Raw genomic sequence first — 23,461 nt, forward strand, 5'->3', positions numbered from 1 at the left:
GCTCCTTTAATCAGAGAGGGGGCACAGGGAAAGAGGGTGCAGGGAGGAGGGGATCGGGAGGTGGGGTCGGGGAGAGGGGGGTGGGGAGGGGGGGTTCGGGAAGAGGGGATGGGGGATGGGGAAGGGGGGTCGGGGAGGGGGGGTCGGAAAGAGGGGGTCGGGGAGGAGGGTTCGGGGAGAGTGGTCGGGGAAGGGGGGTCAGGGAGAGGGGGGGTCGGGATGAGGGGACCGGCGAGGGGGGGGTCGGGGAGGTGGGTCGTGGAGGGGAGGTCAGGAAGGGGGGGGGGGTCGGGGAGACTGGGGGTGGGGATGGAGGGTCAGGGAGAGGAATCGGGGAGTGGGGGTCGGGGAGGGGGGGGTCGGGGAGACTGGGGGTGGGGATGGAGGGTCGGGGAGAGGGATCGGGGAGTGGGGGTCGGGGAGGGGGGGTCGCAGAGGGGGGGACAGGGAAGGGGGGTCAGGGAGGGGGGGTCACAGAAGGGGGGTTGGGGATGGGGGGGTCTGGCGGGGGTGTCGTAGAGGGGGGGACGGGGAAGGGGGGTCAGGGAGGGGGAGTCCGGTGGGGTGGAGGGTTGATGAGGGGGGGGTTGGGGAGAGCAGTTTGGGCAGAGGGGGAAGGGGGATCGGGATGGGGTGGGTGGGGAAGCAGGCGTAGGGAGGGGGGGGTGGGGCATGGAGGTGGGGAGTGTTTGAGTATTTGTAGCCATGGCAGCATCATGGCCAGCCTGCTAGTTCCCAGGGTGGTGTCCTGTGAGTTTGGGTAAAGGAAGGCGTGTTCCCGATCCACAGGCCGGGCTTACACTGGGGGTCAAACCTGCTCTGGAGGAACGAGTGAGGCCGAGGAACCCGTTGGTGGGTCAGCGATCATGTGCCAGGAGGCCTGAGGGCAACCGCTGACCGACTGACGCTAACGGGGGAACAGAAGCTGACCACGTACCGCAGTGTCGGTGCGAGAGGTATTACTACATGTCGCTCTCCCCCGTGTAACGCCGCACGCTGCTTACCTGCTGTAACATGACGGCCTGCTGCTGCTGCAGTAACGCCTGGAGCTGGGGCGGAGACAGGATCTGCTGCATCTGCTGTGGGGTGATCACCTGTGGACTCATCATGGCCACTGACACAGGAACCTGCAAACAAACACCATCTCCGGTTAACAGAGGTGTTCAACATCGGCCGGGGCTTGGTGGAGCCGAGAGGCAGAAACTGGTTCCAGGGGCAGAGGGTCGGTAACCAGAGGGACACAGACTGAAAATCATTGGCAAAACAACCAGAGGGGGAGGAGGGGAATTTGCTTTCACGCAGCGAGGTGTGATCGGGAACACACTGCCTGAAAGGACAGGGGGAGCAGATTGAATCGTAACTTTCATGAGAGAATTGGATCAATACTCGAGGGGGAATAATTTATAGGGCTATGGGGAAAGAACAAGGATAATTGGAGAGTTCTTTCAATGAGCTGGCAGAGGCTCGATGGGCCGAATGGCTTCCTTTGGTGTGTGTGGGGGGGGGGGGGGCGGAGGGGCCGGGGGGCGCGCGGTGGAGGGACTGGGGAGTGGGGCCTGGGTGGTGGGGGTGGAGGGGGGGTGGGGGGGGGTGGTGGGGGGGTTGGAGGGGAGGAGCCTGGGGGAGGGGCTGGGCTTGGCGGGCGGAGGGGCTGGGGGCGCGAGGGGCTGGGGGCGGGGCGGGGGTTGGAGGGGCTGGGGATTGAGGGGCTGGGGGGAGGGGGGGGGAGATAGTCAGCTGAGGGCGAAGGTTAGCACCAATGTGACACCTATGTGTGTATGTGTGTAGGTGCACGCGTGCTCAAGTGTCTGTCTACAGTTATCAACATAACATATCTGGTTATTATCACATTGCTGTTTGTGGGAGCTTGCTGTGCACATTTCCTAAATTATCAGAGTGACTACACTTCAAAAAGCAGCTCTCTGCCTGTAAAGCATCCTGAGGTATTAATGTAAGTTATTTCTAAGTTGCCCCGAACCTCATTCTCGATTGTTTCCTCACTATTCGATGGTTTGCAATATACTTGCAGTAGGCGATAGTTCCCTGAACATTACTCAGCCCACGCTGCCCGAGCAGTATTTTTAATCAGAACCTTTCTCTCGATCGCTGTAACAGTATCCGGAACTTTCGGTCAGCTCAGCCTAAACTTATCCCTCCAGTTAGAGAGTTGCCTTCAACCAGATATGGTCACCGCAGCTTTATAAAATAATATGAACGTTGCCCAAAACTCGCTGAGGGACTTTACAAAGAGACGAGTGTGTAATCCCCTCGGACAGTGGGTAAGAAATGAAATAGCAACACAGGACATTGAATATATCGCCCGCACACTGTCACCCACACACTGTCACCCGCACACTGTCACCCGCACACTGTCACCCACACACTGTCACCTGTCACCCGCACACTGTCACCCACACACTATCACCTATCACCCGCACACTGTCACCCACACACTGTCACCCACACACTGTCACCTGTCACCCGCACACTGTCACCCACACACTGTCACCCACACACTGTCACCTGTCACCCGCACACTGTCACCCACACACTGTCACCTGTCACCCGCACACTGTCACCCACACACTGTCACCCACACACTATCACCCGCACACTGTCACCCGCACACTGTCACCCACACACTATCACCTATCACCCGCACACTGTCACCCACACACTGTCACCTGTCACCCGCACACTGTCACCCACACACTGTCACCCACACACTATCACCCGCACACTGTCACCCGCACACTGTCACCCACACACTATCACCTATCACCCGCACACTGTCACCCACACACTGTCACCTGTCACCCACACACTGTCACCCACACACTATCACCCGCACACTGTCACCCACACACTGTCACCTGTCACCCGCACACTGTCACCCGCACACTGTCACCCACACACTGTCACCTGTCACCCGCACACTGTCACCCACACACTGTCACCTGTCACCCGCACACTGTCACCCACACACTGTCACCCGCACACTGTCACCCACACACTGTCACCTGTCACCCGCACACTGTCACCCACACACTGTCACCCACACACTATCACCCGCACACTGTCACCCGCACACTGTCACCCGCACACTGTCACCCACACACTGTCACCTGTCACCCGCACACTGTCACCCGCACACTGTCACCCACACACTGTCACCTGTCACCCGCACACTGTCACCCACACACTGTCACCTGTCACCCGCACACTGTCACCCACACACTGTCACCCGCACACTGTCACCCACACACTGTCACCTGTCACCCGCACACTGTCACCCACACACTGTCACCTGTCACCCGCACACTGTCACCCACATACTGTCACCCGCACACTATCACCCGCACACTGTCACCTGTCACCCGCACACTGTCACCCACACACTGTCACCTGTCACCCGCACACTGTCACCCACACACTGTCACCCGCACACTGTCACCCACACACTGTCACCTGTCACCCGCACACTGTCACCCACACACTGTCACCTGTCACCCGCACACTGTCACCCACACACTTTCACCCACACACTGTCACCCGCACATTGTCACCTGCACACTGTCAACCACACACTATCACCCGCACACTGTCACCCGTCACCCGCACACTGTCACCCGCACACTGCTCCGTCACCCACACACTGTCACCCACACACTGTCACCCGCACACTGCTCCGTCACCCACACACTGTCACCCACACACTGTCACCCACACAATGTCACCTGCACACTGTCACCTATCACCCGCACACTGTCACCTGTCACCCGCACACTGTCACCCATACACTGTCACCCGCACACTGTCACCTGTCACCTGCACACTGTCACCCGCACACTGCTCCGTCACCCACACACTGTCACCCACACACTGTCACCCGCACACTGTCACCCGCACACTGTCACCCGCACACTGTCACCTGTCACCCGCACACTGTCACCCACACACTGTCACTCACACACTGTCACCTGTCACCCGCACACTGTCACCCACACACTGTCACCTGTCACCCGCACACTGTCACCCACACACTGTCACCTGTCACCCGCACACTGTCACCCACACACTGCTCCGTCACCCGCACACTGTCACCCACACACTGTCACCCACACACTGTCACCCGCACACTGTCACCCACACACTGTCACCCGCACATTGTTACCCACACACTGTTACTCACATGCACACTGCTCTATCACCCAGACACTGGATCTAAATCCAGCCCACTTTGAGGGGGACAGAAGTCACTTCTCTTTTCGATTGATAGTTTCCTGGTGAAAGATTCCCGGGAAGTTGGCTGTCTCTATCCGAGAGAATGTGCACCAACAGCAAAAAAGATCTGAGTGAGTGCAGGAAGCTTGAATTGGGGTGACTGAGATCCAGTCGACGAGACACCCCTCCGAGCCCATTCTAGCAGCTGAGTCACCATTCAGCCCTTCCTCCTATCAACTCAGGAACCTCCATGCACCTGAAATAATGATAGCCTCTAAACTGGCATTCAGTTGTGAGTATGCTCACAGGTTTATGGAGCTGTTGAGTTAGGAGTGGCTTAGCCAGTCATATGGTGTTCACAAGACTCAATAAAACCCCAGCCAGTTGATTCTAGGTCATCCATGATGAGGTATGCAGTTGTGAGCTTGGTGGATGAATTGGTAATGTGTAGTGTGACTGTTAAACCTTTGCTAATAAACCAACTAGTTCTTAATAGCAATGTGCTGCTGTGAATTCTTAAGCATCGAACCCATGAGGCAAACAAGTGGTCTTGACTTGTCATTCTCAAATGACCTAACAAGTGAAAGTTATCATACCATTGGGAACAGTGACCACTGAATGGTCAAGTTTAACATGATCTGTGATTTAATTGTGCCAAAGTCTAGGAGCCAGGTTTATAACTTTAAAAGGGCAAAATTCAAAAACATGAGGGAAGAATGAAAACGAAGGAACTGGAGAAGACAAATGGAACGCCTTTAAAGGAATATTGCTGGACTTGTAAAACAAATCCACACCTCGAATCAACAAGCTCAGACTAGTGTCGTGGTTATGTTACTGGACTAGTAATCCAGAGTAATCTAGGTTGCCTCTTAACTGCCCTCTGAAGTGGCCTCACAATCCCTTCGCTTTGTAACAAATGCCACATGGACTGCAGCGGTTCGAGAAGGCGGCCCATAACCACGTTCTCGGGACAACTCGGGATGAGCAATAAATGTCGGCCTTACCAGTGCGCCCACGGCCCGAGAGTGTATTTAAGAAAAGTCAAAACATAACAATAAAATATTCTCCCGTACCACTGCAGCGAGTAGAGGTGAGAAAATTCGAATGGACTTGGAGTCAAGCGTGAGCATGATCGGAAATATTCCCTCAAACTATTCACAAGGGACGACATGAGCAACACGAGGAAAAATTCAGGACTTTAACATAAATGAGAGAGAAATTCTCGATAAATAAATCGCCAGAGACGAGCTTTATCCCCAAGTGTTGAGAGAGACTCGGGAGTTGGACCTGTGAGGCACTGACGATCATTGTGAGGGAGCTAATGGATCCCGGGAAGGTTCCAGAAGATTGGAAACAGACTCACTTGGTGTACAAATGTTGTCGGTTGACAAAACAGACACAGGGAGCGACAGACCCGTTGGTCTTACTTCTATTTAATGTAAAATAATGGGATCGATGATCAATGATGAGGAGTAAACAATAGTTCCAGGTGGGATGATCCAGCCACGCTGCCCGCTTTCATTTCTTTGGACAACCCAATTCATCATTGAGATACTCTGTACTGGGATTTCCAAAAAGCTTTGATAAAGTTACACGTCAAAGGTTTCCCACTAACCCTAACCCTAAAGCTGTCGGGATTTGTGGCAACACTTGGGAACGCTTAAGGAACTGGCGGAAGGGTAGAGAAGAACAGAAACTGGTTAGAAGAGTTAGGTCACAGTGTGGGGGGCGGAGGGGAGGGTGTGTCGTGGGGATAGCGACTGGGGGTCAGGGCTCCATGTTGGGACCACTGCTGTTTCCAATTTACGTCGAAGAATCGGATTCACAAACTCATTGTAAAGTGAACAAACTGGGACAGGCAATGGAACTGGAGAAGACGGCACCAAGGTTACACAACGAATTGGACAAAATATATACAAGAGGAGGACAAAGGCAGGTGAAATTCAATGGACAGCTGCAGAGTACTGCAGATCGGAAAGAAAAGTAGCTGACACACATCCTCCACAAACGTCTTCGACATGGCTAAGGATGACGTTGAAATAGACATTGGCATGGTAATATACCCAACACTAAACACATCCAACCAACATAGAACAGCAATCAAGAAGACCGAAACAATGTTAAACCACAGACTCCAAGTCAGAGGAAGCCATAATCAAACAGCAATCTGCTCGAACCGCACTTGGTGTCCTCGTATCAGCCGTAGCTCAGTGGGCAGCACTCTCGCCTCTGAGTCAGAAGGTCATGGGTTCAAGGCCCACTCCAGGAACTTGAGCATAAAAATCTAGGCTGAGACTCCAGTGCAGTGCTGAGGGAGTGCCGCACTGTCAGAGGGGCAGTACTGAGGGAGCGCCGCACTGTCAGAGGGGCAGTACTGAGGGAGTGCTGCACTGTCGGAGGGGCAGTACTGAGGGAATGGTGCACTGTCGGAGGGGCAGTACTGAGGGAGCGCCGCACTGTCGGAGGGGCAGTACTGAGGGAGCGCCACACTGTCGGAGGGGCAGTACTGAGGGAGATCTGCACTGTCGGAGGGGCAGTACTGAGGGAGTGCTGCACTGTCGGAGGGGCAATACTGTGGGAGTACTGCACTGTCGGAAGTGCCGTCCTTCAGATGATATGTATCATCAGCAGACGATATAACTAGGCCCATAGTGTCTCAGTGCCTCTGTGAGAAGGGCAATCACTGGCAATTGTTTCTCTGCAGGGAGAGGGGATTGAGGATATCAAAAAGAGATAAACGTATTAACCTCTTGCTAAAAATTCTCCCATTGTCAGTGTAAAGATAGCTCCGTGTTGCTGGTTTATTGGCTAGCAGGGAGACAGTGAGTGTAGCTCGGTGCCTGGGCGAGCATACCATAGCTTTTCACGGGCAGAGTTCAGTGTGTCAGATATAACAGTTAGTGGCTCAGTACAAGTTGCATTAAATGTAATTTCCACATTGCCTCACGGACACCCCACACATCTGCCCGAAATTGGTTCATACAAATTATATATTAAAAAAATTTAAATTGCTAATCAAAATCCATCAGCTTCTAATTGGTTTTCAATTAAGTGCAGCAATCCTACTAATTAAATCTTCACAGTGTGACCCAGTAATAGCAGCTGACATCACTTCCTGTGTAAGGCAGGATGCTCAGACAGTTTTTGAGGCCACGTACTGTCGGATGGACCCCTGGGCTCTCGATGGCCCTCTGGTAACTCACCAAGTAACATCTTCACGTGTCCCCCCTGATATTTCCTTACTATACAGTATAACTGCACACGAGGCCCATACTCGAGAGGAGGTCACTCTGTGACCAGTTACCTTTATTACCAAGACCTCAAGAGATGAAGGTGGGTGGAGCTTCCCCTTTTATACCTGAAAGTCCAGGTTAGGAGTGTTTCCCACAAGTTCACCCCCTTGTGGTCAATGTTCTCAAGGTGTACAACTTCGGTCAGCTTATACATGGGTTACAATGCTGGTTGAATACATGACATCACCTCCCCCCCCCAAAGTCTTATTGGGATCACAGGTTAAGTCTCTCTGGTGGTTTACGCTCCCTTGTAGAGCGCCTGAGTTGGGGCTCCGGTTGTTGGGCGCTGGCCTGAGTGTCTGCTGTTTGCGGTGCCTCAGGCCTGTCCGGACTGCCCACAGTGACTGGGCTCTCCTCCCTTTGGTTCCGGTGTTCGGTCACCTGTGGTGGAGTGAACTCTATATCGTGTTCTTCCTCTGCTTCTATGGGGTTGCTGAGCCTCCTTTTTGTTTGATCCACATGTTTGCGGCAGATTTGTCCATTGGTAAGTTTAACGACCAGAATCCTATACCCCTCTTTGGCAATCACAGTGCCTGCGAGCCATTTAGGCCCTGCAGTGTAGTTGAGGACAAAAACAGGATCATTGACATCAATACATCGCGCCCTCGCATTCCTGTCATGGTAGTCACATTGTGACTGGCGCCTGCTCTCAACAATTTCTTTCATGGTGGGGTGTATAAGGGATAACCTGGTTTTGAGCATCCTTTTCATTAGCAGCTCTGCGGGTGGAGCCCCTGTGAGCGAATGTGGTCGGGATCTATTGGCCAACAGGAGGCGTGATAAGCGGCTTTGTAGGGAACCCCCTTGGATTCTGAGCATCTCCTGTTTGATTATCTGCACTGCTCGTTCTGCCTGGCCGTTTGAGGCCGGCTTGAACGGTGCCGTTCTGACATGGTTGATTCCATTGCCTGCGATGAAGTCCTGGAATTCAGTGCTTGTGAAGCACGGTCCACCGTTGCTGACCAAGACATACGGTAGACCAGGGGCGGCGAACATTGCCCGTAGATTTTCTATCGTGGCAGAGGATGTGGTTGAATTTAAAATGGCACACTCAATCCATACTACAACCAAAAACATTTTTCCCATGAAAGGACCTGCGTAGTCCACATGGATGCGTGACCATGGCTTGGTGGGCCAGGACCAGGGGCTAAGGGGGGCTTCCCTGGGTGCGTTGCCCAGCTGAGCACATGTGTTGCACCTGCGAACACAAAGTTCCAGGTCTGCATCTATCCCTGGCCACCAAACGTGTGACCTGGCAATTGCCTTCATCATGACAATGCCCGGGTGCTCATTGTGAAGTTCTCTGATAAACACCTCTCTGCCCCTCTGGGGCATGACTACTCGGTTTCCCCACAGTAGGCAATCGGCCTGAATCGAGAGTTCATCCTTGCGCCTATGAAACGGTTTAAATTCCTCAGGGCATGCCCCGTACATGGCTGCCCAGTCCCCATTCAGGACACATTTCTTAACTAAAGACAGTAGCGGGTCTTTATTTGTCCAGACTTTAATCTGATGGGCTGTCACAGGTGAGCCTTCGCTTTCGAAAGCTTCAACAGCCATGAGCATCTCAGCAGCATGCTCAGCTGTCCCCTCAGTGGTGGCTAGTGGGAGCCTGCTGAGTTCATCGGCGCAGTTTTCATTGCCCGGTCTGTGTCGAATTGTATAGTCATAGGCGGCTAACGTGAGTGCCCACCTCTGTATGTGGGCCGATGCATTTGCATTTATGGCCTTGTTGTCGGCCAAAAGGGACGTTAGGGGTTTGTGATCTGTCTCCAGCTCAAATTTCCTGCCAAACAGGTACTGGTGCATTTTTTTTACTGCATATACACATGCTAGCACTTCCTTTTCTACCATCCCGTAGCCCCTTTCTGCCTGGGACAGACTTCTGGAGGCATAAGCTACCGGCTGTAACTGACCATTGGCATTCACATGCTGCAACACACACCCGACACCATAGGACGACGCATCACACGTTAAAACTAGTTTCTTACACGAGTCATATAACGTTAACAGTTTGTTGGAGCATAACAAATTGTGTGCTCTATCAAAAGCCCTTTCCTGGCTGTCCCCCCAGACCCAATCGCGACCTTTGCGTAGGAGCACGTGTAGCGGCTCTAACAGCATGCTCAATTTGGGAAGAAAGTTACAAAAATAGTTCAGGAGCCCCAGGAACGAACGCAGCTCCGTCGTGTTATGGGGTCTGGGTGCTCTCTGGATCGCTTCCGTTTTGGACGCAGTAGGGCTGATCCCGTCTGCTGCTACCCTCATCCCCAGGAATTCTACCTCTGGAGCTAAGAAGACGCACTTCGCCTTTTTCAGTCGCAGTCCTACCCGGTCCAGTCTGCGTAGCACCTCCTCCAGGTTGTGGAGGTGTTCTTCAGTATCGCGACCCGTGATGAGGATGTCGTCCTGAAAAACCACCGTCCTTGGAATCGACTTGAGGAGGATTTCCATATTTCGCTGAAAGATTGCGGCGGCCGAGCGAATCCCGAACGGACATCTGTTATACTCAAACAACCCCTTGTGTGTCGTGATGGTGGTCAGCTTCTTCGACTCACTCGCCAGCTCCTGGGTCATGTAAGCTGAGGTCAGGTCCAATTTTGAAAAAAGTTTGCCACCGGATAGCGTCGCAAAGAGGTCCTCCGCTCTCGGTAGCGGGTACTGGTCTTGGAGTGACACCCGATTGATGGTGGCCTTGTAATCGCCACATATCCTGACCGACCCATCCACCTTGAGCACCGGCACAATCGGGCTCGCCCAGTCACTGAATTCGACTGGCGAGATGATGCCTTCCCTCAGCAGGTGGTCCAATTTGCCTTCTATCTTTTCCCGCATCACGTACGGCACCACTCTGGCCTTGTGGTGTACTGGCCTGGCGTCCGGGTTTATGTGAATCACTACCTTGGCCCCCATGAAAGTGCTGATGCCGGGTTGAAATAATGAGTCAAATTTGTCCAGGAACTGTGAGCATGATACTCACTCCACAGAAAAAATTGCATGAACATCGCCCCATTTCCAGTTCATGACAGCAAGCCAACTCCTCCCCAGTAGTGCGGGACCGTCCCCCGGGACAATCCAGAGTGGCAACCTGTTCTCCGAATCTTTGTGGGTCACGACTATCGTGGCGCTGCCTAGCACCGGAATGATCTCCTTTGTATATGTCCGTAGCTGTGCGTCAATCGGCAATAATTTTGGCCTCCTGGCCTTGGACACCCACAACCTTTCGAACTGTTTGATACTCATCAGGGACTGGCTGGCCCCCGTGTCTAGCTCCATTGATACTGGGATGCCATTGAGGAGCACTTTCATCATTATCGGTGGCGTCCTGGTATATGAACTGTATATGTGCTCCACATGAACTCGCTGAACTTCAGCTTCCAGCGATTTCCCCCAGTATTCATTTGGCCTCGTAGGGCTTACATCGGGCCTGTGCTCCTCATACATCAACCTGGCTGCAGGCTTCCTGCAAATACTCGCCAAGTGACCGCTGACGTTGCAGTTTCTGCAGGTATATTGCTGATACCTGCAGGCTCTGGCTGGGTGTTTGCCTCCACACCTCCAACATGAGCTGGAGGCCCCGTTGTTGGAAACAAAAGGTCCATTACCAGTCGATCGTCTCTGACTGTCTCTGTAACTGTCCTTAAGTGAACCATTAACAGGTGTTGATGGCCCCATTACTGGCCGCATTGTCCATTGCGATGGCATGAATCGCCGTTCAGCTAGCCATTGTCTCTGTTGAATTCCCCCTTTGGGTTCGACTACATGCTGGGGCATGTCCCATTGCCCTTGTCTGCCTAGAGAACTGTGTGTCGCATTAATAATGTTGACTCCCTGGTCATTTGCCGCATTTGAGCCAAGATTTTTGTCATATATCATTCTGGTCTCTTCCTCCCCTGAGATAAATGTCTGGGCTATCAGAGCCGCCGCTTCCAAGGTCAAGTCTTTGGTTTCAATCATTTTCCTGAAAACCCCAGCTTGCCCGATACCCTCAATAAAAAAGTCTCACAGCATCTCCACTCTGCATGCATCTGGGAACTTACATAGGCTTGCCAGTCGCCGGAGGTCTGCCACGAAGTCTGGAACGATTTGCCCTTTTCGCCGCCGGTGCGTGTAAAACCGGTGTCTCGCCATGTGCATGCTGCTCGCTGGTTTAAGGTGTTCCCCGATCAACTTACTGAGCTCTTCGAACGTCTTGTCCGCCTGCTTCTCTGGCGCTAGAAGGTCCTTCATCAGGGAGTACGTCCTGGATCCACAAACCGTCAGGAGATGAGCCCACAAGTTCACCCCCTTGTGGTCAATGTTCTCAAGGTGTACAACTTAGGTTAGCTTATACATGGGTTACAATGATCGTTGAATACATGACAATCCCAGTGAGTGGCCTGTTTGAGTACGGCAGACATTATCAGATGCCATCTACCATCTACAAGATGCACTGCAGCAACTCGCCAAGGCTTCTTCGGCAGCACCTCCCAAACCCGCAACCTCTACCACCTAGAAGGACAAGGGCAGCAGGCGCATGGGAACACCACCACCTCCACGTTCCCCTCCCAGTCACACACCATCCTGACTTGGAAATATATCGACCGTTCCTTCATCGTCGCTGGGTCACAATCCTGGAACTCCCTCCCTAACAGCACTGTGGGAGCACCTTCACCACACGGACTGCAGCGGCTCAAGAAAGCGGCTCACCACCACTTTCTCGAGGGGCAATTAGGGATGGGCAATAAATGCCGGCCTTGCCAACGACGCCCACATCCCAGGAATGAATAATAATGAAAAATGTCCAAGTCTGCCCCCTGAGGTGGATGTAAAGGATCCCATGACACTATTAGAAGAAGAGCAGGGGTTATCCACGATGTCCTGGCTGATATTTATCCCTCAACCAACATCACGAAAACTGATTAACTGGCTACTTACCTCATTGGCAGCAAATGGGATCTTGCTCTACACAAATTAACTGCCACATTTACAAAAAATAACAGTGGCGTCACTGACTCTGGAATAATTCCATGATTGTAAAGCAGAATGGGGTACGCGGAGGTGAAGGGGCGCTAGATTAGTCCAAATTCTTTCTTTGATCTTTTAATTCCTGTTTTAATGTTGTGAGTGATCACATTCGCTGAGAGACATTCCAAATCAGGCTCAGTTCCTGGCTGGCTCTGTCTACAAAACGGGAGGCCAAGCGAAAATGATTTGCCGTTTGATCCTGTGATTCTGGGCTCGGAATAGGTCGAGGAGAAAAATGATCAGAGGTGCGCGCCCAGCCAAGGGTGTCGGGGACTTACTGAGGCAAGACCTTTGGCTCGTGCTGGGGTTTAGGGAAGGCAGGAAACTTGCATTCTGATAGCACCTGAGCACATCTCAGAGGGAGCTCCACGCACCTCACTGAATTACTCTCAGTCATTTAGAAAACGCAGCGGCCATTGTCCGCACAGCAAGATCCCCCAAACAGCACCCTTCACAACCACCGGGCCGCTCAACGAGCTTCACAGACAATGAAGTACTTTTTGGAGTGTAGTCACTGTTGTAATGTGGGAAATGCGGCAGCAAATTTGCACACAGCAAGCTCCCACTAACAGCAATATGATAATGACCAGATAATCTGTTTCAGTGATGTTGATTGAGAGATAAATATTGGCCCCAGGACACCGGGGAGAACTCCCCTGCTCTTCTTTGAAATAGTACATGGGATCTTTTACATCCCCCTGAGAGAGGAGACGGGCCCTCGGTTTAACATCTCATCTGAAAGACGGCACCTCCGACAGCGCAGCATTCCCTCAGTACTGCCCCTCCGACAGTGCAGCACTCCCTCAGTACTGCCCCTCCGACAGTGCAGCACTCCCTCAATACTGCCCCTCCAATAGTGCAGCACTCCCTCAGTACTGCCCCTCCGACAGTGTAGCACTCCCTCAGTACTCCCCCTCCGACAGTGCGGCACTCCCTCAGTACTGCCCTCCGACAGTGCGGCACTCCCTCAGTACTGCCCTCCGACAGTGCGGCACTCCCTCAGTACTGCCCTCCGACAGCGAGGCACTCCCTCAGTACTGCACCTCCGACAGTGCGGCACTCCCTCAGTACTGCCCTCCGACAGCGAGGCACTCCCTCAGTACTGCACCTCCGACAGTGCGGCACTCCCTCAGTACTGCCCTCCGACAGTGCGGCACTCCCTCAGTACTGCCCCTCCGACAGTGCAGCACTCCCTCAGTACTGCCCTCCGACAGTGCGGCACTCCCTCAGTACTGCCCCTCCGACAGTGCAGCACTCCCTCAGTACTGCCCTCCGACATTGCGGCACTCCCTCAGTACTGCCCTCCGACAGTGTGGCACTCCCTCAGTACTGCCCCTCCGACAGTGCGGCACTCCCTCAGTACTGCCCCTCCGACAGTGAAGCACTCCCTCAGTACTGCCCTCCGACAGTGTGGCACTCCCTCAGTACTGCCCCTCCGACAGTGCGGCACTCCCTCAGTACTGCCCCTCCGACAGTGAAGCACTCCCTCAGTACTGCCCTCCGACATTGCGGCACTCCCTCAGTACTGCCCTCCGACAGTGAAGCACTCCCTCAGTACTGCCCTCCGACAGTGTGGCACTCCCTCAGTACTGCCCCTCCGACAGTGCGGCACTCCCTCAGTACTGCCCCTCCGACAGTGAAGCACTCCCTCAGTACTGCCCTCCGACATTGCGGCACTCCCTCAGTACTGCCCTCCGACAGTGAAGCACTCCCTCAGTACTGCCCTCCGACAGTGTGGCACTCCCTCAGTACTGCCCCTCCGACAGTGCGGCACTCCCTCAGAGACATTGCTGCTAATTGAGAGAAACTGCCCATTGATTCACGTTGATTGATCCTTCCCCATGCAGTGTTAGTGTCAAGCTCTCCTTGAGGTCTGTGTTTCGCTTGGATTAAATGCTTGGTGCTGCACCAAACTGTACCAGGGAGATATTTCCAGTTCCCCTATCAGATGTCTTTGCACAAACTGAGTGGAATTGCCAGGTTAGAGTCACTTTTCCCAGGGACCAGTGTTCTGCCTGTGGACCAGTGTCCACTTGGAACTGGACTGCGATTGGACCAAACCAGTTTGGCGGAGGACTCTCGAAGGGGAGATGAGAGGGGGGGCTAGCTCTGGGGGGGATTGGATCTCGGGTTTGATAGTGAAGGAACAGTGTGCTAAGGAACCCAAACCCTTTCTCCTTTTGTTGAAGCCACGATTTGATTGTTGTGTTGAGCCCAGTTCCAGGGAGGGCACTGTGTGGGATAGTCCACACCGAGTCAAGGCTGCTCTCGCTCGCCTGTCAACCTTCCGAACACTCGCCGCTGTTTGTTAATCCGACTGTTGATTTTGAAGCTCCTTTTCCATGGATCAAACAAGAATGAAGGGCCCTGTCTTCACCCGCATTGGCCTCACACTCTCGAATTCCTTCCCCGAAATGCATCGCGCCCGACTTTAAGGTAGTCCATCCAATGGGAATGGGCCGGGTTCGTCGAACGCCCGTATCACACCCCACCCGATTTTATGCGCCGTTGAAATCAATAGAGAGCAGCGGGTTAGGTTAAAGTCGTCTCTCTACCCACCCTCTCCTCCCTTAAGACCATCCTTAAAACCCAGCTCTCTAACCAAGTCTTTAGTCACCCCTCCTGGTTTGGCCTGGTGTGCTGGGTGTTATCCTGACACCCTCTGGGAAACCCCTCAGGCCCTGCCTCCGTCGTCAATGCCACTCGTTGATGTTCTGATCACGCTGAACTTTGGTCACGTTGGTGCCGGTGAGTCCTGGAACCCATGGAGGGCCCAGGGTCTGCCTGGCTCCGTGCTGAGTTAGTTTATCATAGTCGGGGTCTGGTGCTGAGCCCATGAGTGACTCCGCCTTGTCTGAGCTAACTAGAAGTCACAACATCTAATCTTGCAGCTTGTAAAACTGCCCCGTTCCCCCGCCCCCAATTCCAGAAGTTGCACCTGCACAGATTCTGGCCCAGGATTGGATTAAGCCAGGTTGTGACGCCTGCCGTTGTGGGATAGCCTGGGGCTGTACCCAAGTCTGGCCTGACATATGAATCAGGTACTGGAGAAGGGGCACTGATCCCGACCTGTGACGTACTCGCTTTCCCCACTGACCCCTTTCCCCCCCCTCAACAGCACGAAAGGAAATATTGTTCCAAAACCCCAGCTCAAACAGATGGAAGGCGGCAGAGGCAGAACGATCAGGCCCTCTGCAAATCCAGGAGTGGAATAAAGAGGCCACATTTACAGAATTTCTCTCTCCCTCCATCCATGTTCATCTCGATGATATCCTGGGATTGATAACTCTGTTAGCGCAGCGAGCAACAAGTCAGACACATCTGACACCTTCTAATTAGTAAATATCGTTAATGTAATTTGATTTAATTAATTCTAAATGGAGCTTCAGTGGGTTTTTAAATTAAAATGAATGTAAACAATAGCTTCTTTGTTTTTAAGCCAGGAACCGGGAAAATTGCTCTGCTGTTTCTTATAGAGAGTCAGTCGGGCTCACTGGGGGGCGATCGCAGTGCGCTGGGCCAGGGCGGGGTTAGTTACCCTCACTGGGGGGCGATCGCAGTGCGCTGGGCCAGGGCGGGGTTAGTTACCCTCACTGGGGGGCGATCGCAGTGCGCTGGGCCAGGGCGGGGTTAGCTACCCTCACTGGGGGCGATCGCAGTGCGCTGGGCCAGGGCGGGGTTAGCTACCCTCACTGGGGGCGATCGCAGTGCGCTGGGCCAGGGCGGGGTTAGGCTCGGCTGTGCTGCCTGCTGCTGTCGACTAGCTGCTGTCACTCAAGCTCAGCGTTCTTTCCTCCGTGCCTGCTAATGCTCGGGGTATCCCTTCACAGCTGGGGATTCAAACCAAACCGATGGGAAAATCCAGACTGGTCCAGGATCAGAGAATCAGAAAAATTTACAGCACGGGAGGAGGCCATTCGGCCCATCATGTCCGTGCCGGCCGACAAAGAGCTACCCAGCCTAATCCCACTTTCCAGCTCTGGGTCCGTAGCCCTGCAGGTTACGGCACTTCAGGTGCACATCCAAGTACTTGATAAATGTGGTGAGGGTTTCTGCCTCTACCACCCTTTCAGGCCGTGAGTTCCAGACCCCCACCACCCTCTGGGTCAGGGTAGAGCAGCAGCCAATGAGGCGAGTTAGCAGAGGGCAGGTTGATCGCGGGGAACCTCACTCCGAGCACGATCCAGTGCGAGGGGAGAGGGCGGATGGAGGGGTGTCACACAAGCACGTTAACCGGTAGATGGAGGGTGGTGCCGAGGGGGATTGGGTTTGCGGATCCATGGAGGATCGCTGGGGGAGCTGGTACGTGCTCGGGCTCGCACACAGTCCTCCCCTGTCGCTTCCACACCCGCGGCCCCTGTACATCACTGAGCCATTTCAAGCCGAGCCATTCACTGCAGGCCACCCTCTGTGACAGGCAGATAGCCTGCCTATGTGTCTGCCTGCCTGTCTGCCTACTTGTCTGTCTGCCTGCCTGCGTGTGTGCCTGTGTGTCTGTCTGTCTGTCTGCCTACCTGTCTGCCTGTCTGTGTAGCTGCCTGTCTGCCTGTCTGTCTGTGTGTCTGTCTGTCTGTCTGCCTACCTGTCTGCCTGTCTGTGTAGCTACCTGTCTGCCTGTGTGTCTGCCTGTCTGTCTGCCTGTCTGCCTGTGTGTGTGCCTGTGTGTCTGTCTGCCTGTCTGCCTGTCTGTGTGTCTGTCTGTCTGCCTGCCTGCCTGTGTGTCTGCCTGTGTGTCTGTCTGCCTTTCTGCCTGTCTGTCTGTGTGTCTGCCTGTCTGTTTGCCTGCCTGTCTGCTTGCCTGTGTGTCTGTCTGCCTGACTGACTGTGTGTCTGCCTGTCTGTGTGTCTGCCTGTCTGTGTGTCTGCCTGGCTGTGTGTCTGCCTGCCTGCCTGTCTGTCTTTCTGCCGGTGTGTCTGTCTGTCTGTGTGTCTGCCTGCCTGTGTCTGCCTGTCTGTGTGTCTGCCTGTCTGTGTGTCTGTCTGTCTGCCGGTGTGTCTGTCTGCGTGCGTCCCATGGTAACGCGAGGATCCAGGAGCTGTGCGCGAGTTTGCTCTCAGATTCTCGCCATGAATGAGGCGCGATTTCGAGGCAGAAATGTAGTCTGTCCTCGGGAGAGGGAACAAACCCAGAGGTCGGAGGGCACGCGCACCATTCTGTCCTGCGACACTAGAGGGCAGGCGAACATAACATTGATCAGCAGGAGCTTGGAGGCAGGTCAGAGAGGTAGCACAGTCCCTCACAGTCACACCAATCCCCCCACTCTAATGTGTTTGCTCCATGGGTTCTTTGCTAAAGAATCCATCGTACCACATCACGCTGAAGAACGAGTTGGTTTATTAGCAAGGTTTAACAATCACACAACACATTACCAGTTCATCCACCAGGCTCACAGCCACCTGCCCCATCGTGGATCCCCAGAACCCAACTGACTGGGGTTTTATTGAGTCTTGTGAACATCACGTGACTGGCTCAGCCACTCACAGTGCAACAGCTCCCCAAACCCATGAGCATACTCACTGGTGCATACATTACACCTACACAGTCAAAACCAAAATTACCAGCGGTCTGTGTCGAATTCGCAATACCTGAAAGATATAGGCGTGTCGAGAGAGTGTTCACTTTACAAAGGTCCCACTGCAAGGTATTGCAGTAAATTTGAAAGGCTGTTTACAATGGTCCCTCAGCCAATGTCGACTCACCAACAAGGCACGGTGTCTGAAGCAAAAGTACACAATATGTCGAGCTATCAGGGAAGGTATTAGCCGGGACTCAGGGGGCAGTACTCTCTCACCTTCAGGTCACAAGGTCATGGGTTCAAGTCCACCTTCAGAGAATTGGACACATAAATCCAGGCTGACACTCCCATGCAGTGCTGAGGGAGTGCTGCACTGTCAGAGGGGCAGTGCTGAGGGAGCGCTGCACTGTCGGAGGGGCAGTGCTGAGGGAGCGCTGCACTGTCGGAGGGGTAGTACTGAGGGAGCGCTGCACTGTCGGAGGGGAAGTACTGAGGGAGCACCGCACTGTCGGAGGGGCAGTACTGAGGGAGCACCGCACTGTCGGAGGGGCAGTACTGAGGGAGTGCTGCACTGTTGGAGGGGCAGTACTGAGGGAGTGCTGCACTGTCGGAGGGGCAGTACTGAGGGAGCGCAGCACTGTCGGAGGGGCAGTACTGAGGGAGCACCGCACTGTCGGAGGGGCAGTACTGAGGGAGTGCTGCACTGTTGGAGGGGCAGTACTGAGGGAGTGCTGCACTGTCGGAGGGGCAGTACTGAGGGAGCGCAGCACTGTCGGAGGGGAAGTACTGAGGGAGCACCGCACTGTCGGAGGGGCAGGAGTGAGAGAGCGCTGCACTGTCGGAGGGGCAGTGCTGAGGGAGCGCCGCACTGTCGGAGGGGCAGTACTGAGGGAGCGCTGCACTGTTGGAGGGGCAGGAGTGAGAGAGCGCCCCACTGTCGGAGGTGCCAGATGAGACGTTAAACCGAGGACCCATCTGCCCTCTCAGGTGGACATAAAAGATCCCAGGGCACTACTTCAAAGAAGAGCAGGGGAGTTCTCCCCGGTGTCCTGGGCCAATATTTATCCCTCAATCAACATAACAAAAAAACAGATTATCTGGTCATTATCACATCGCTGTGTGTGGGAGCTTGCTGTGCGCAAATTGGCTGCCGTGTTTCCCACATTACAACAGTGACTCCACTCCAAAAGTACTTCATTGGCTGTAAAGCCCTTTGGGACGTCCTGAGGCTCTGTGTGACTTCTTTACACGATTAAGGGCAGTCGCTCCCATGTTCCCCCACTTTGCCCTTGATTGAAGGTGGGAAGCCAGAGGATGCAGTCACCGCTCGGTGTGTCACTACACCAAACGCTCTCGAGTGGTATCCTTGCTCTGTGAGTTCGCTGATCTTTGGCCAGGCAGCAGTCGGATCCAACAATTGGTTTAACATTCTGGCTTCGGGAGCAGGAAAATCAGCCGAGATTCCAGCTCCCGGGGACGGGAATTTCTGTCACCATTGGCCCCTGTCATACACCCACCCCAATTTCATTTCCACTCAGCTCGGGCAGCTTGTATGATGACTGGTCGATCCACTGCATCAGATTAATATGGCAAGTGTTGAGAATCACCCATCACCCCACCCCCCCACCCGTCCGTCCGTCGCCCCCCCCCGCGCACACTCCACCCATCCCCACCTCGCACCCTCCCCCCCACACCCCACCAGCCCCCCCCCCCCGACCCACCGAGATCGCTATCCATTGACCCCTGTGAGAAACAGCGAATGTGGGAGAGGACAGGATGGGGCAGAGCTGTGATACTCTGCACAGGCTCCCAGCAGGTACTGCCTAGGGTCCCACACGGAGGATGGGGAGAGGGTATGAGGGAACGGGACCCCAGGGTTTTGTACAATCGCACCCTAACAGGAGTTAGTGCCATTTGGACAGGTGGTGAAAATAAAGGAGAAAATGTGGAGAAAGTGCTGGCTATGATTTTTTGCAAATAACTTCATAGAATCATAGAATGGTACAGGACAGGAGGAGGCCATTGGGCCCATTGTGCCTGTGCTGGCTCTGTGAGAGAGCGATCTGATCAGTTCCACTCCCCCTGCTCTCTCCACATAGCCCTGCATATTTCTAATTTTCAAGTATTTATCCAATCAAGACCCCTTTCCAAGAGTGAGTCTCTCCTCTTTTTTACTCCAGATATCATAATTAACCATTCAAGCTTCTCTCAAACAATTTCTGATGCCCCTTGTATGTGTCAGCCGTGGCTCAGTGGGCAGCACTCTCGCCTCGGAGTCAGAAGGTTGTGGGTTCAAATCCCACACCAGGGACTTGAGCACATAAATCTAGGCTGACACTCCCAGTGCAGTGTTGAGGGAGTGCCGCACTGTCGGAGGGGCAGTACTGAGGGAGCTCCGCGCTGTCGGAAGGGCAGTACTGAGGGAGTGTCGGAGGGGCAGTACTGAGGGAGTGCTACACTGTCAGAGGAGTCTTTCAGATGAGATGTTAAACTGAGGCCCATCTGCCCTCTCAGGTGGATGTAAAAGATCCCATGGCACTATTTCGAAGAAGAGCAGGGGAGTTATCCCCGGTGTCCTGGGGCCAATATTTATTCCTCAATCAACATCACTAAAACAGATTATCTGGTCATTATCACATTGCTGTCTGTGGGAGCTTACTGTGTGCAAATTGGCTGCCGCGTTTCCCACATTACAACAGTGACTGTACTCCAAATGTGCTTTGAGACGTCCGGTGGTCGTGAAAGGCGCTATATAAATGCAAGTCTTTCTTTTTCTTGAGCAGTTTGCAGCCACTATAAATGTACTGATATCAAGTTGCCTCAGAATAACTCTCCAGGGTGGATGATGAATGTGTAATTCATACATTCTACTTTCCTCCCTTCTTGGTTCCAGCTTGTGTTTTTTTAATAAATATTTATCCCGTACCCTTGCAGGTTACACATGCCAAATAATCGGCAAATTCTCTGCGAGCCAGATATCGCCTGGGTCAAGCCTCACACAGCACAGCTCTGCGGCCCACTGCCAACCTACATTCCATCCAGTCAAACATTTTCTTTTCTCAATGCTTGTTTCATTAAATCAGGAAATAAAGGCATCTTTAAAAAAAAAAACAGGCTTTAATCCATTACTAACAAAATAAAGAGCGCTGGAAGAAATTGATTTCATGATGGATGGAATTCACTTTTCTGCCATTCTGTCAACTCAGAGTTGAGCGCGTCAGTGAGGCTCAGCTGGAAACATTCTTGCTTCTGAGTGTGAAGGTTGTGAGTTCAGGTCCCACGCTAGGACTTGAATCCCACACTACAACAGTGACTAGACTTCAAACATACTTCATTGGCTGTGAACTGCTTTGGGATGGCCTGAGGTCACGAAAGGCGCTATCGAAATGCAAGTCTTTCTTTCTTGAACAAAACCAACACCACCAACTTGCCATCATACATCGCCTTTAGCAGAACATCCAGCGATGCTTCACAGGAGCGATTATCAAACAAAAGCTGACACCGAGCCATGTAAGAGATATTTGACCAAAAGCTTAGTCAAAGAGGGAGGTTTTAAGGAGCGTCTTAAAGGAGGAGAGAGGCGGAGAGGTTTAGGGAGGGAGTTCCAGAGCTTGGGGCCCAGGCAGCTGAAGGTACAGCCGCCGATGGTGAAGCGATTGTAATCAGGGATGGTCAAGAGGGCAGAATTAGGGGAGCGTAGACATCTCGGGGGGTTGTGGGGCTGGAGGAGATTACAGAGATAGGGAGGGGCGAGGGCATGGAGGGATTTGAAAACAAGGATGAGAATTATAAAACTGAGGTGTTGCTTAACTGGGAGCCAATGTAGGTCAGCGAGCACAAGGCGTGATGGGTGAGCGGGACTGGGTGCGAGTTAGGACACGGGGCAGTGAGCACAGGGGGTGATGGGTGAGCGGGACTGGGTGCGAGTTAGGACACGGGGCAGTGAGCACAGGGGGTGAGGGGTGAGCGGGACTTGGTGCGAGTTAGGGCACGGGGCAGTGAGCACAGTGAGTGAGGGGTGAGCGGGACTTGGTGCGAGTTAGGACACGAGGCAGTGAGCACAGGGGGTGAGGGGTGAGGGGTGAGCGGGACTTGGTGCAAGTTAGGACACGTGGCAGTGAGCACAGGGGTGAGGGGTGAGCGGGACTTGGTGCGAGTTAGGACACGAGGCAGTGAGCACAGGGGGTGAGGGGTGAGCGGGACTTGGTGCGAGTTAGGACACGAGGCAGTGAACACAGGGGGTGAGGGGTGAGCGGGACTTGGTGCGAGTTAGGACACGGTGCAGCGAGCACAGGGGGTGAGGGGTGAGCGGGACTCGGTGCGAGTTAGGACACGGAGCAGTGAGCACAGTGGGTGAGGGGTGAGCGGGACTTGGTGCGAGTTAGGACACGGGGCACAGGGGGTGATGGGTGAGCGGGACTCGGTGCGAGTTAGGACACGGGGCAGTGAGCACAGGGGGTGATGGGTGAGTGGGACTGGGTGTGAGTTAGGACACGGGGCAGTGAGCACAGGGGGTGAGGGGTGAGCAGGACTTGGTGTGAGTTGGGACACGGGGCAGTGAGCACAGGGGGTGATGGGTGAGTGGGACTCGGTGCGAGTTAGGGCAGGGGGCAGTGAGCACAGGGGGTGAGGGGTGAGCGGGACTTGGTGCGAGTTAGGGCACGGGGCAGTGAGCACAGGGGACTTGGTGCGAGTTAGGGCACGGGGCAGTGAGCATAGGGGGTGATGGGTGAGTGGGACTGGGTGCGGGTTGGGACACGGGGCAGTGAGCACAGGGGGTGAGGGGTGAGCGGGACTTGGTGTGAGTTAGGGCACGGGGCAGAGAGCACAGGGGGTGAGGGGTGAGCAGGACTGGGTGCGAGTTAGGGCATGGGGCAGTGAGCACAGGAGGTGAGGGGTGAGCGGGACTGGGTGCGAGTTGGGACACGGGGCAGTGAGCACAGGGGGTGAGGGGTGAGTGGGACTGGGTGCGAGTTGGGACACGGGGCAGTGAGCACAGGGGGTGAGGGGTGAACGGGACTGGGTGCGAGTTGGGACATGGGGCAATGAGCACAGGAGGTGAGGGGTGAGCGGGACTGGGTGCGAGTTGGGACATGGGGCAGCGAGCACAGAGGGTGATGGGTGAGTGGGACTTGGTGCGAGTTGGGACACGGGGCAGTGAGCACAGGGGGTGAGGGGTGAGCGGGACTGGGTGCGAGTTGGGACACGGGGCAGTGAGCACAGGGGGTGAGGGGTGAACGGGACTGGGTGCGAGTTGGGACATGGGGCAATGAGCACAGGAGGTGAGGGGTGAGCGGGACTGGGTGCGAGTTGGGACACGGGGCAGCGAGCACAGGGGGTGATGGGTGAGCGGGACTTGGTGCGAGTTAGGGCACGGGGCAGAGAGCACAGGGGGTGAGGGGTGAGCAGGACTGGCTGCGA

General features: G+C 54.3%; 1 protein-coding gene across 1 annotated transcript in view; it reads right to left on the reverse strand.

Annotated features, from left to right (window-relative positions):
• Positions 1–23,461, reverse strand: part of foxp4 (forkhead box P4) — a 434,368-nt gene that overhangs the window by 112,990 nt on the left and 297,917 nt on the right. Inside the window, exon 4 of the mRNA XM_070859285.1 lies at positions 1,005–1,127. Coding sequence (XP_070715386.1) covers positions 1,005–1,127 — 123 coding nt within the window. The remainder of the gene's footprint in view (positions 1–1,004; positions 1,128–23,461) is intronic.

This window comes from Pristiophorus japonicus, chromosome 17 (genome assembly GCF_044704955.1).
Source record: "Pristiophorus japonicus isolate sPriJap1 chromosome 17, sPriJap1.hap1, whole genome shotgun sequence".
Lineage (NCBI taxonomy): Eukaryota > Metazoa > Chordata > Chondrichthyes > Pristiophoridae > Pristiophorus > Pristiophorus japonicus.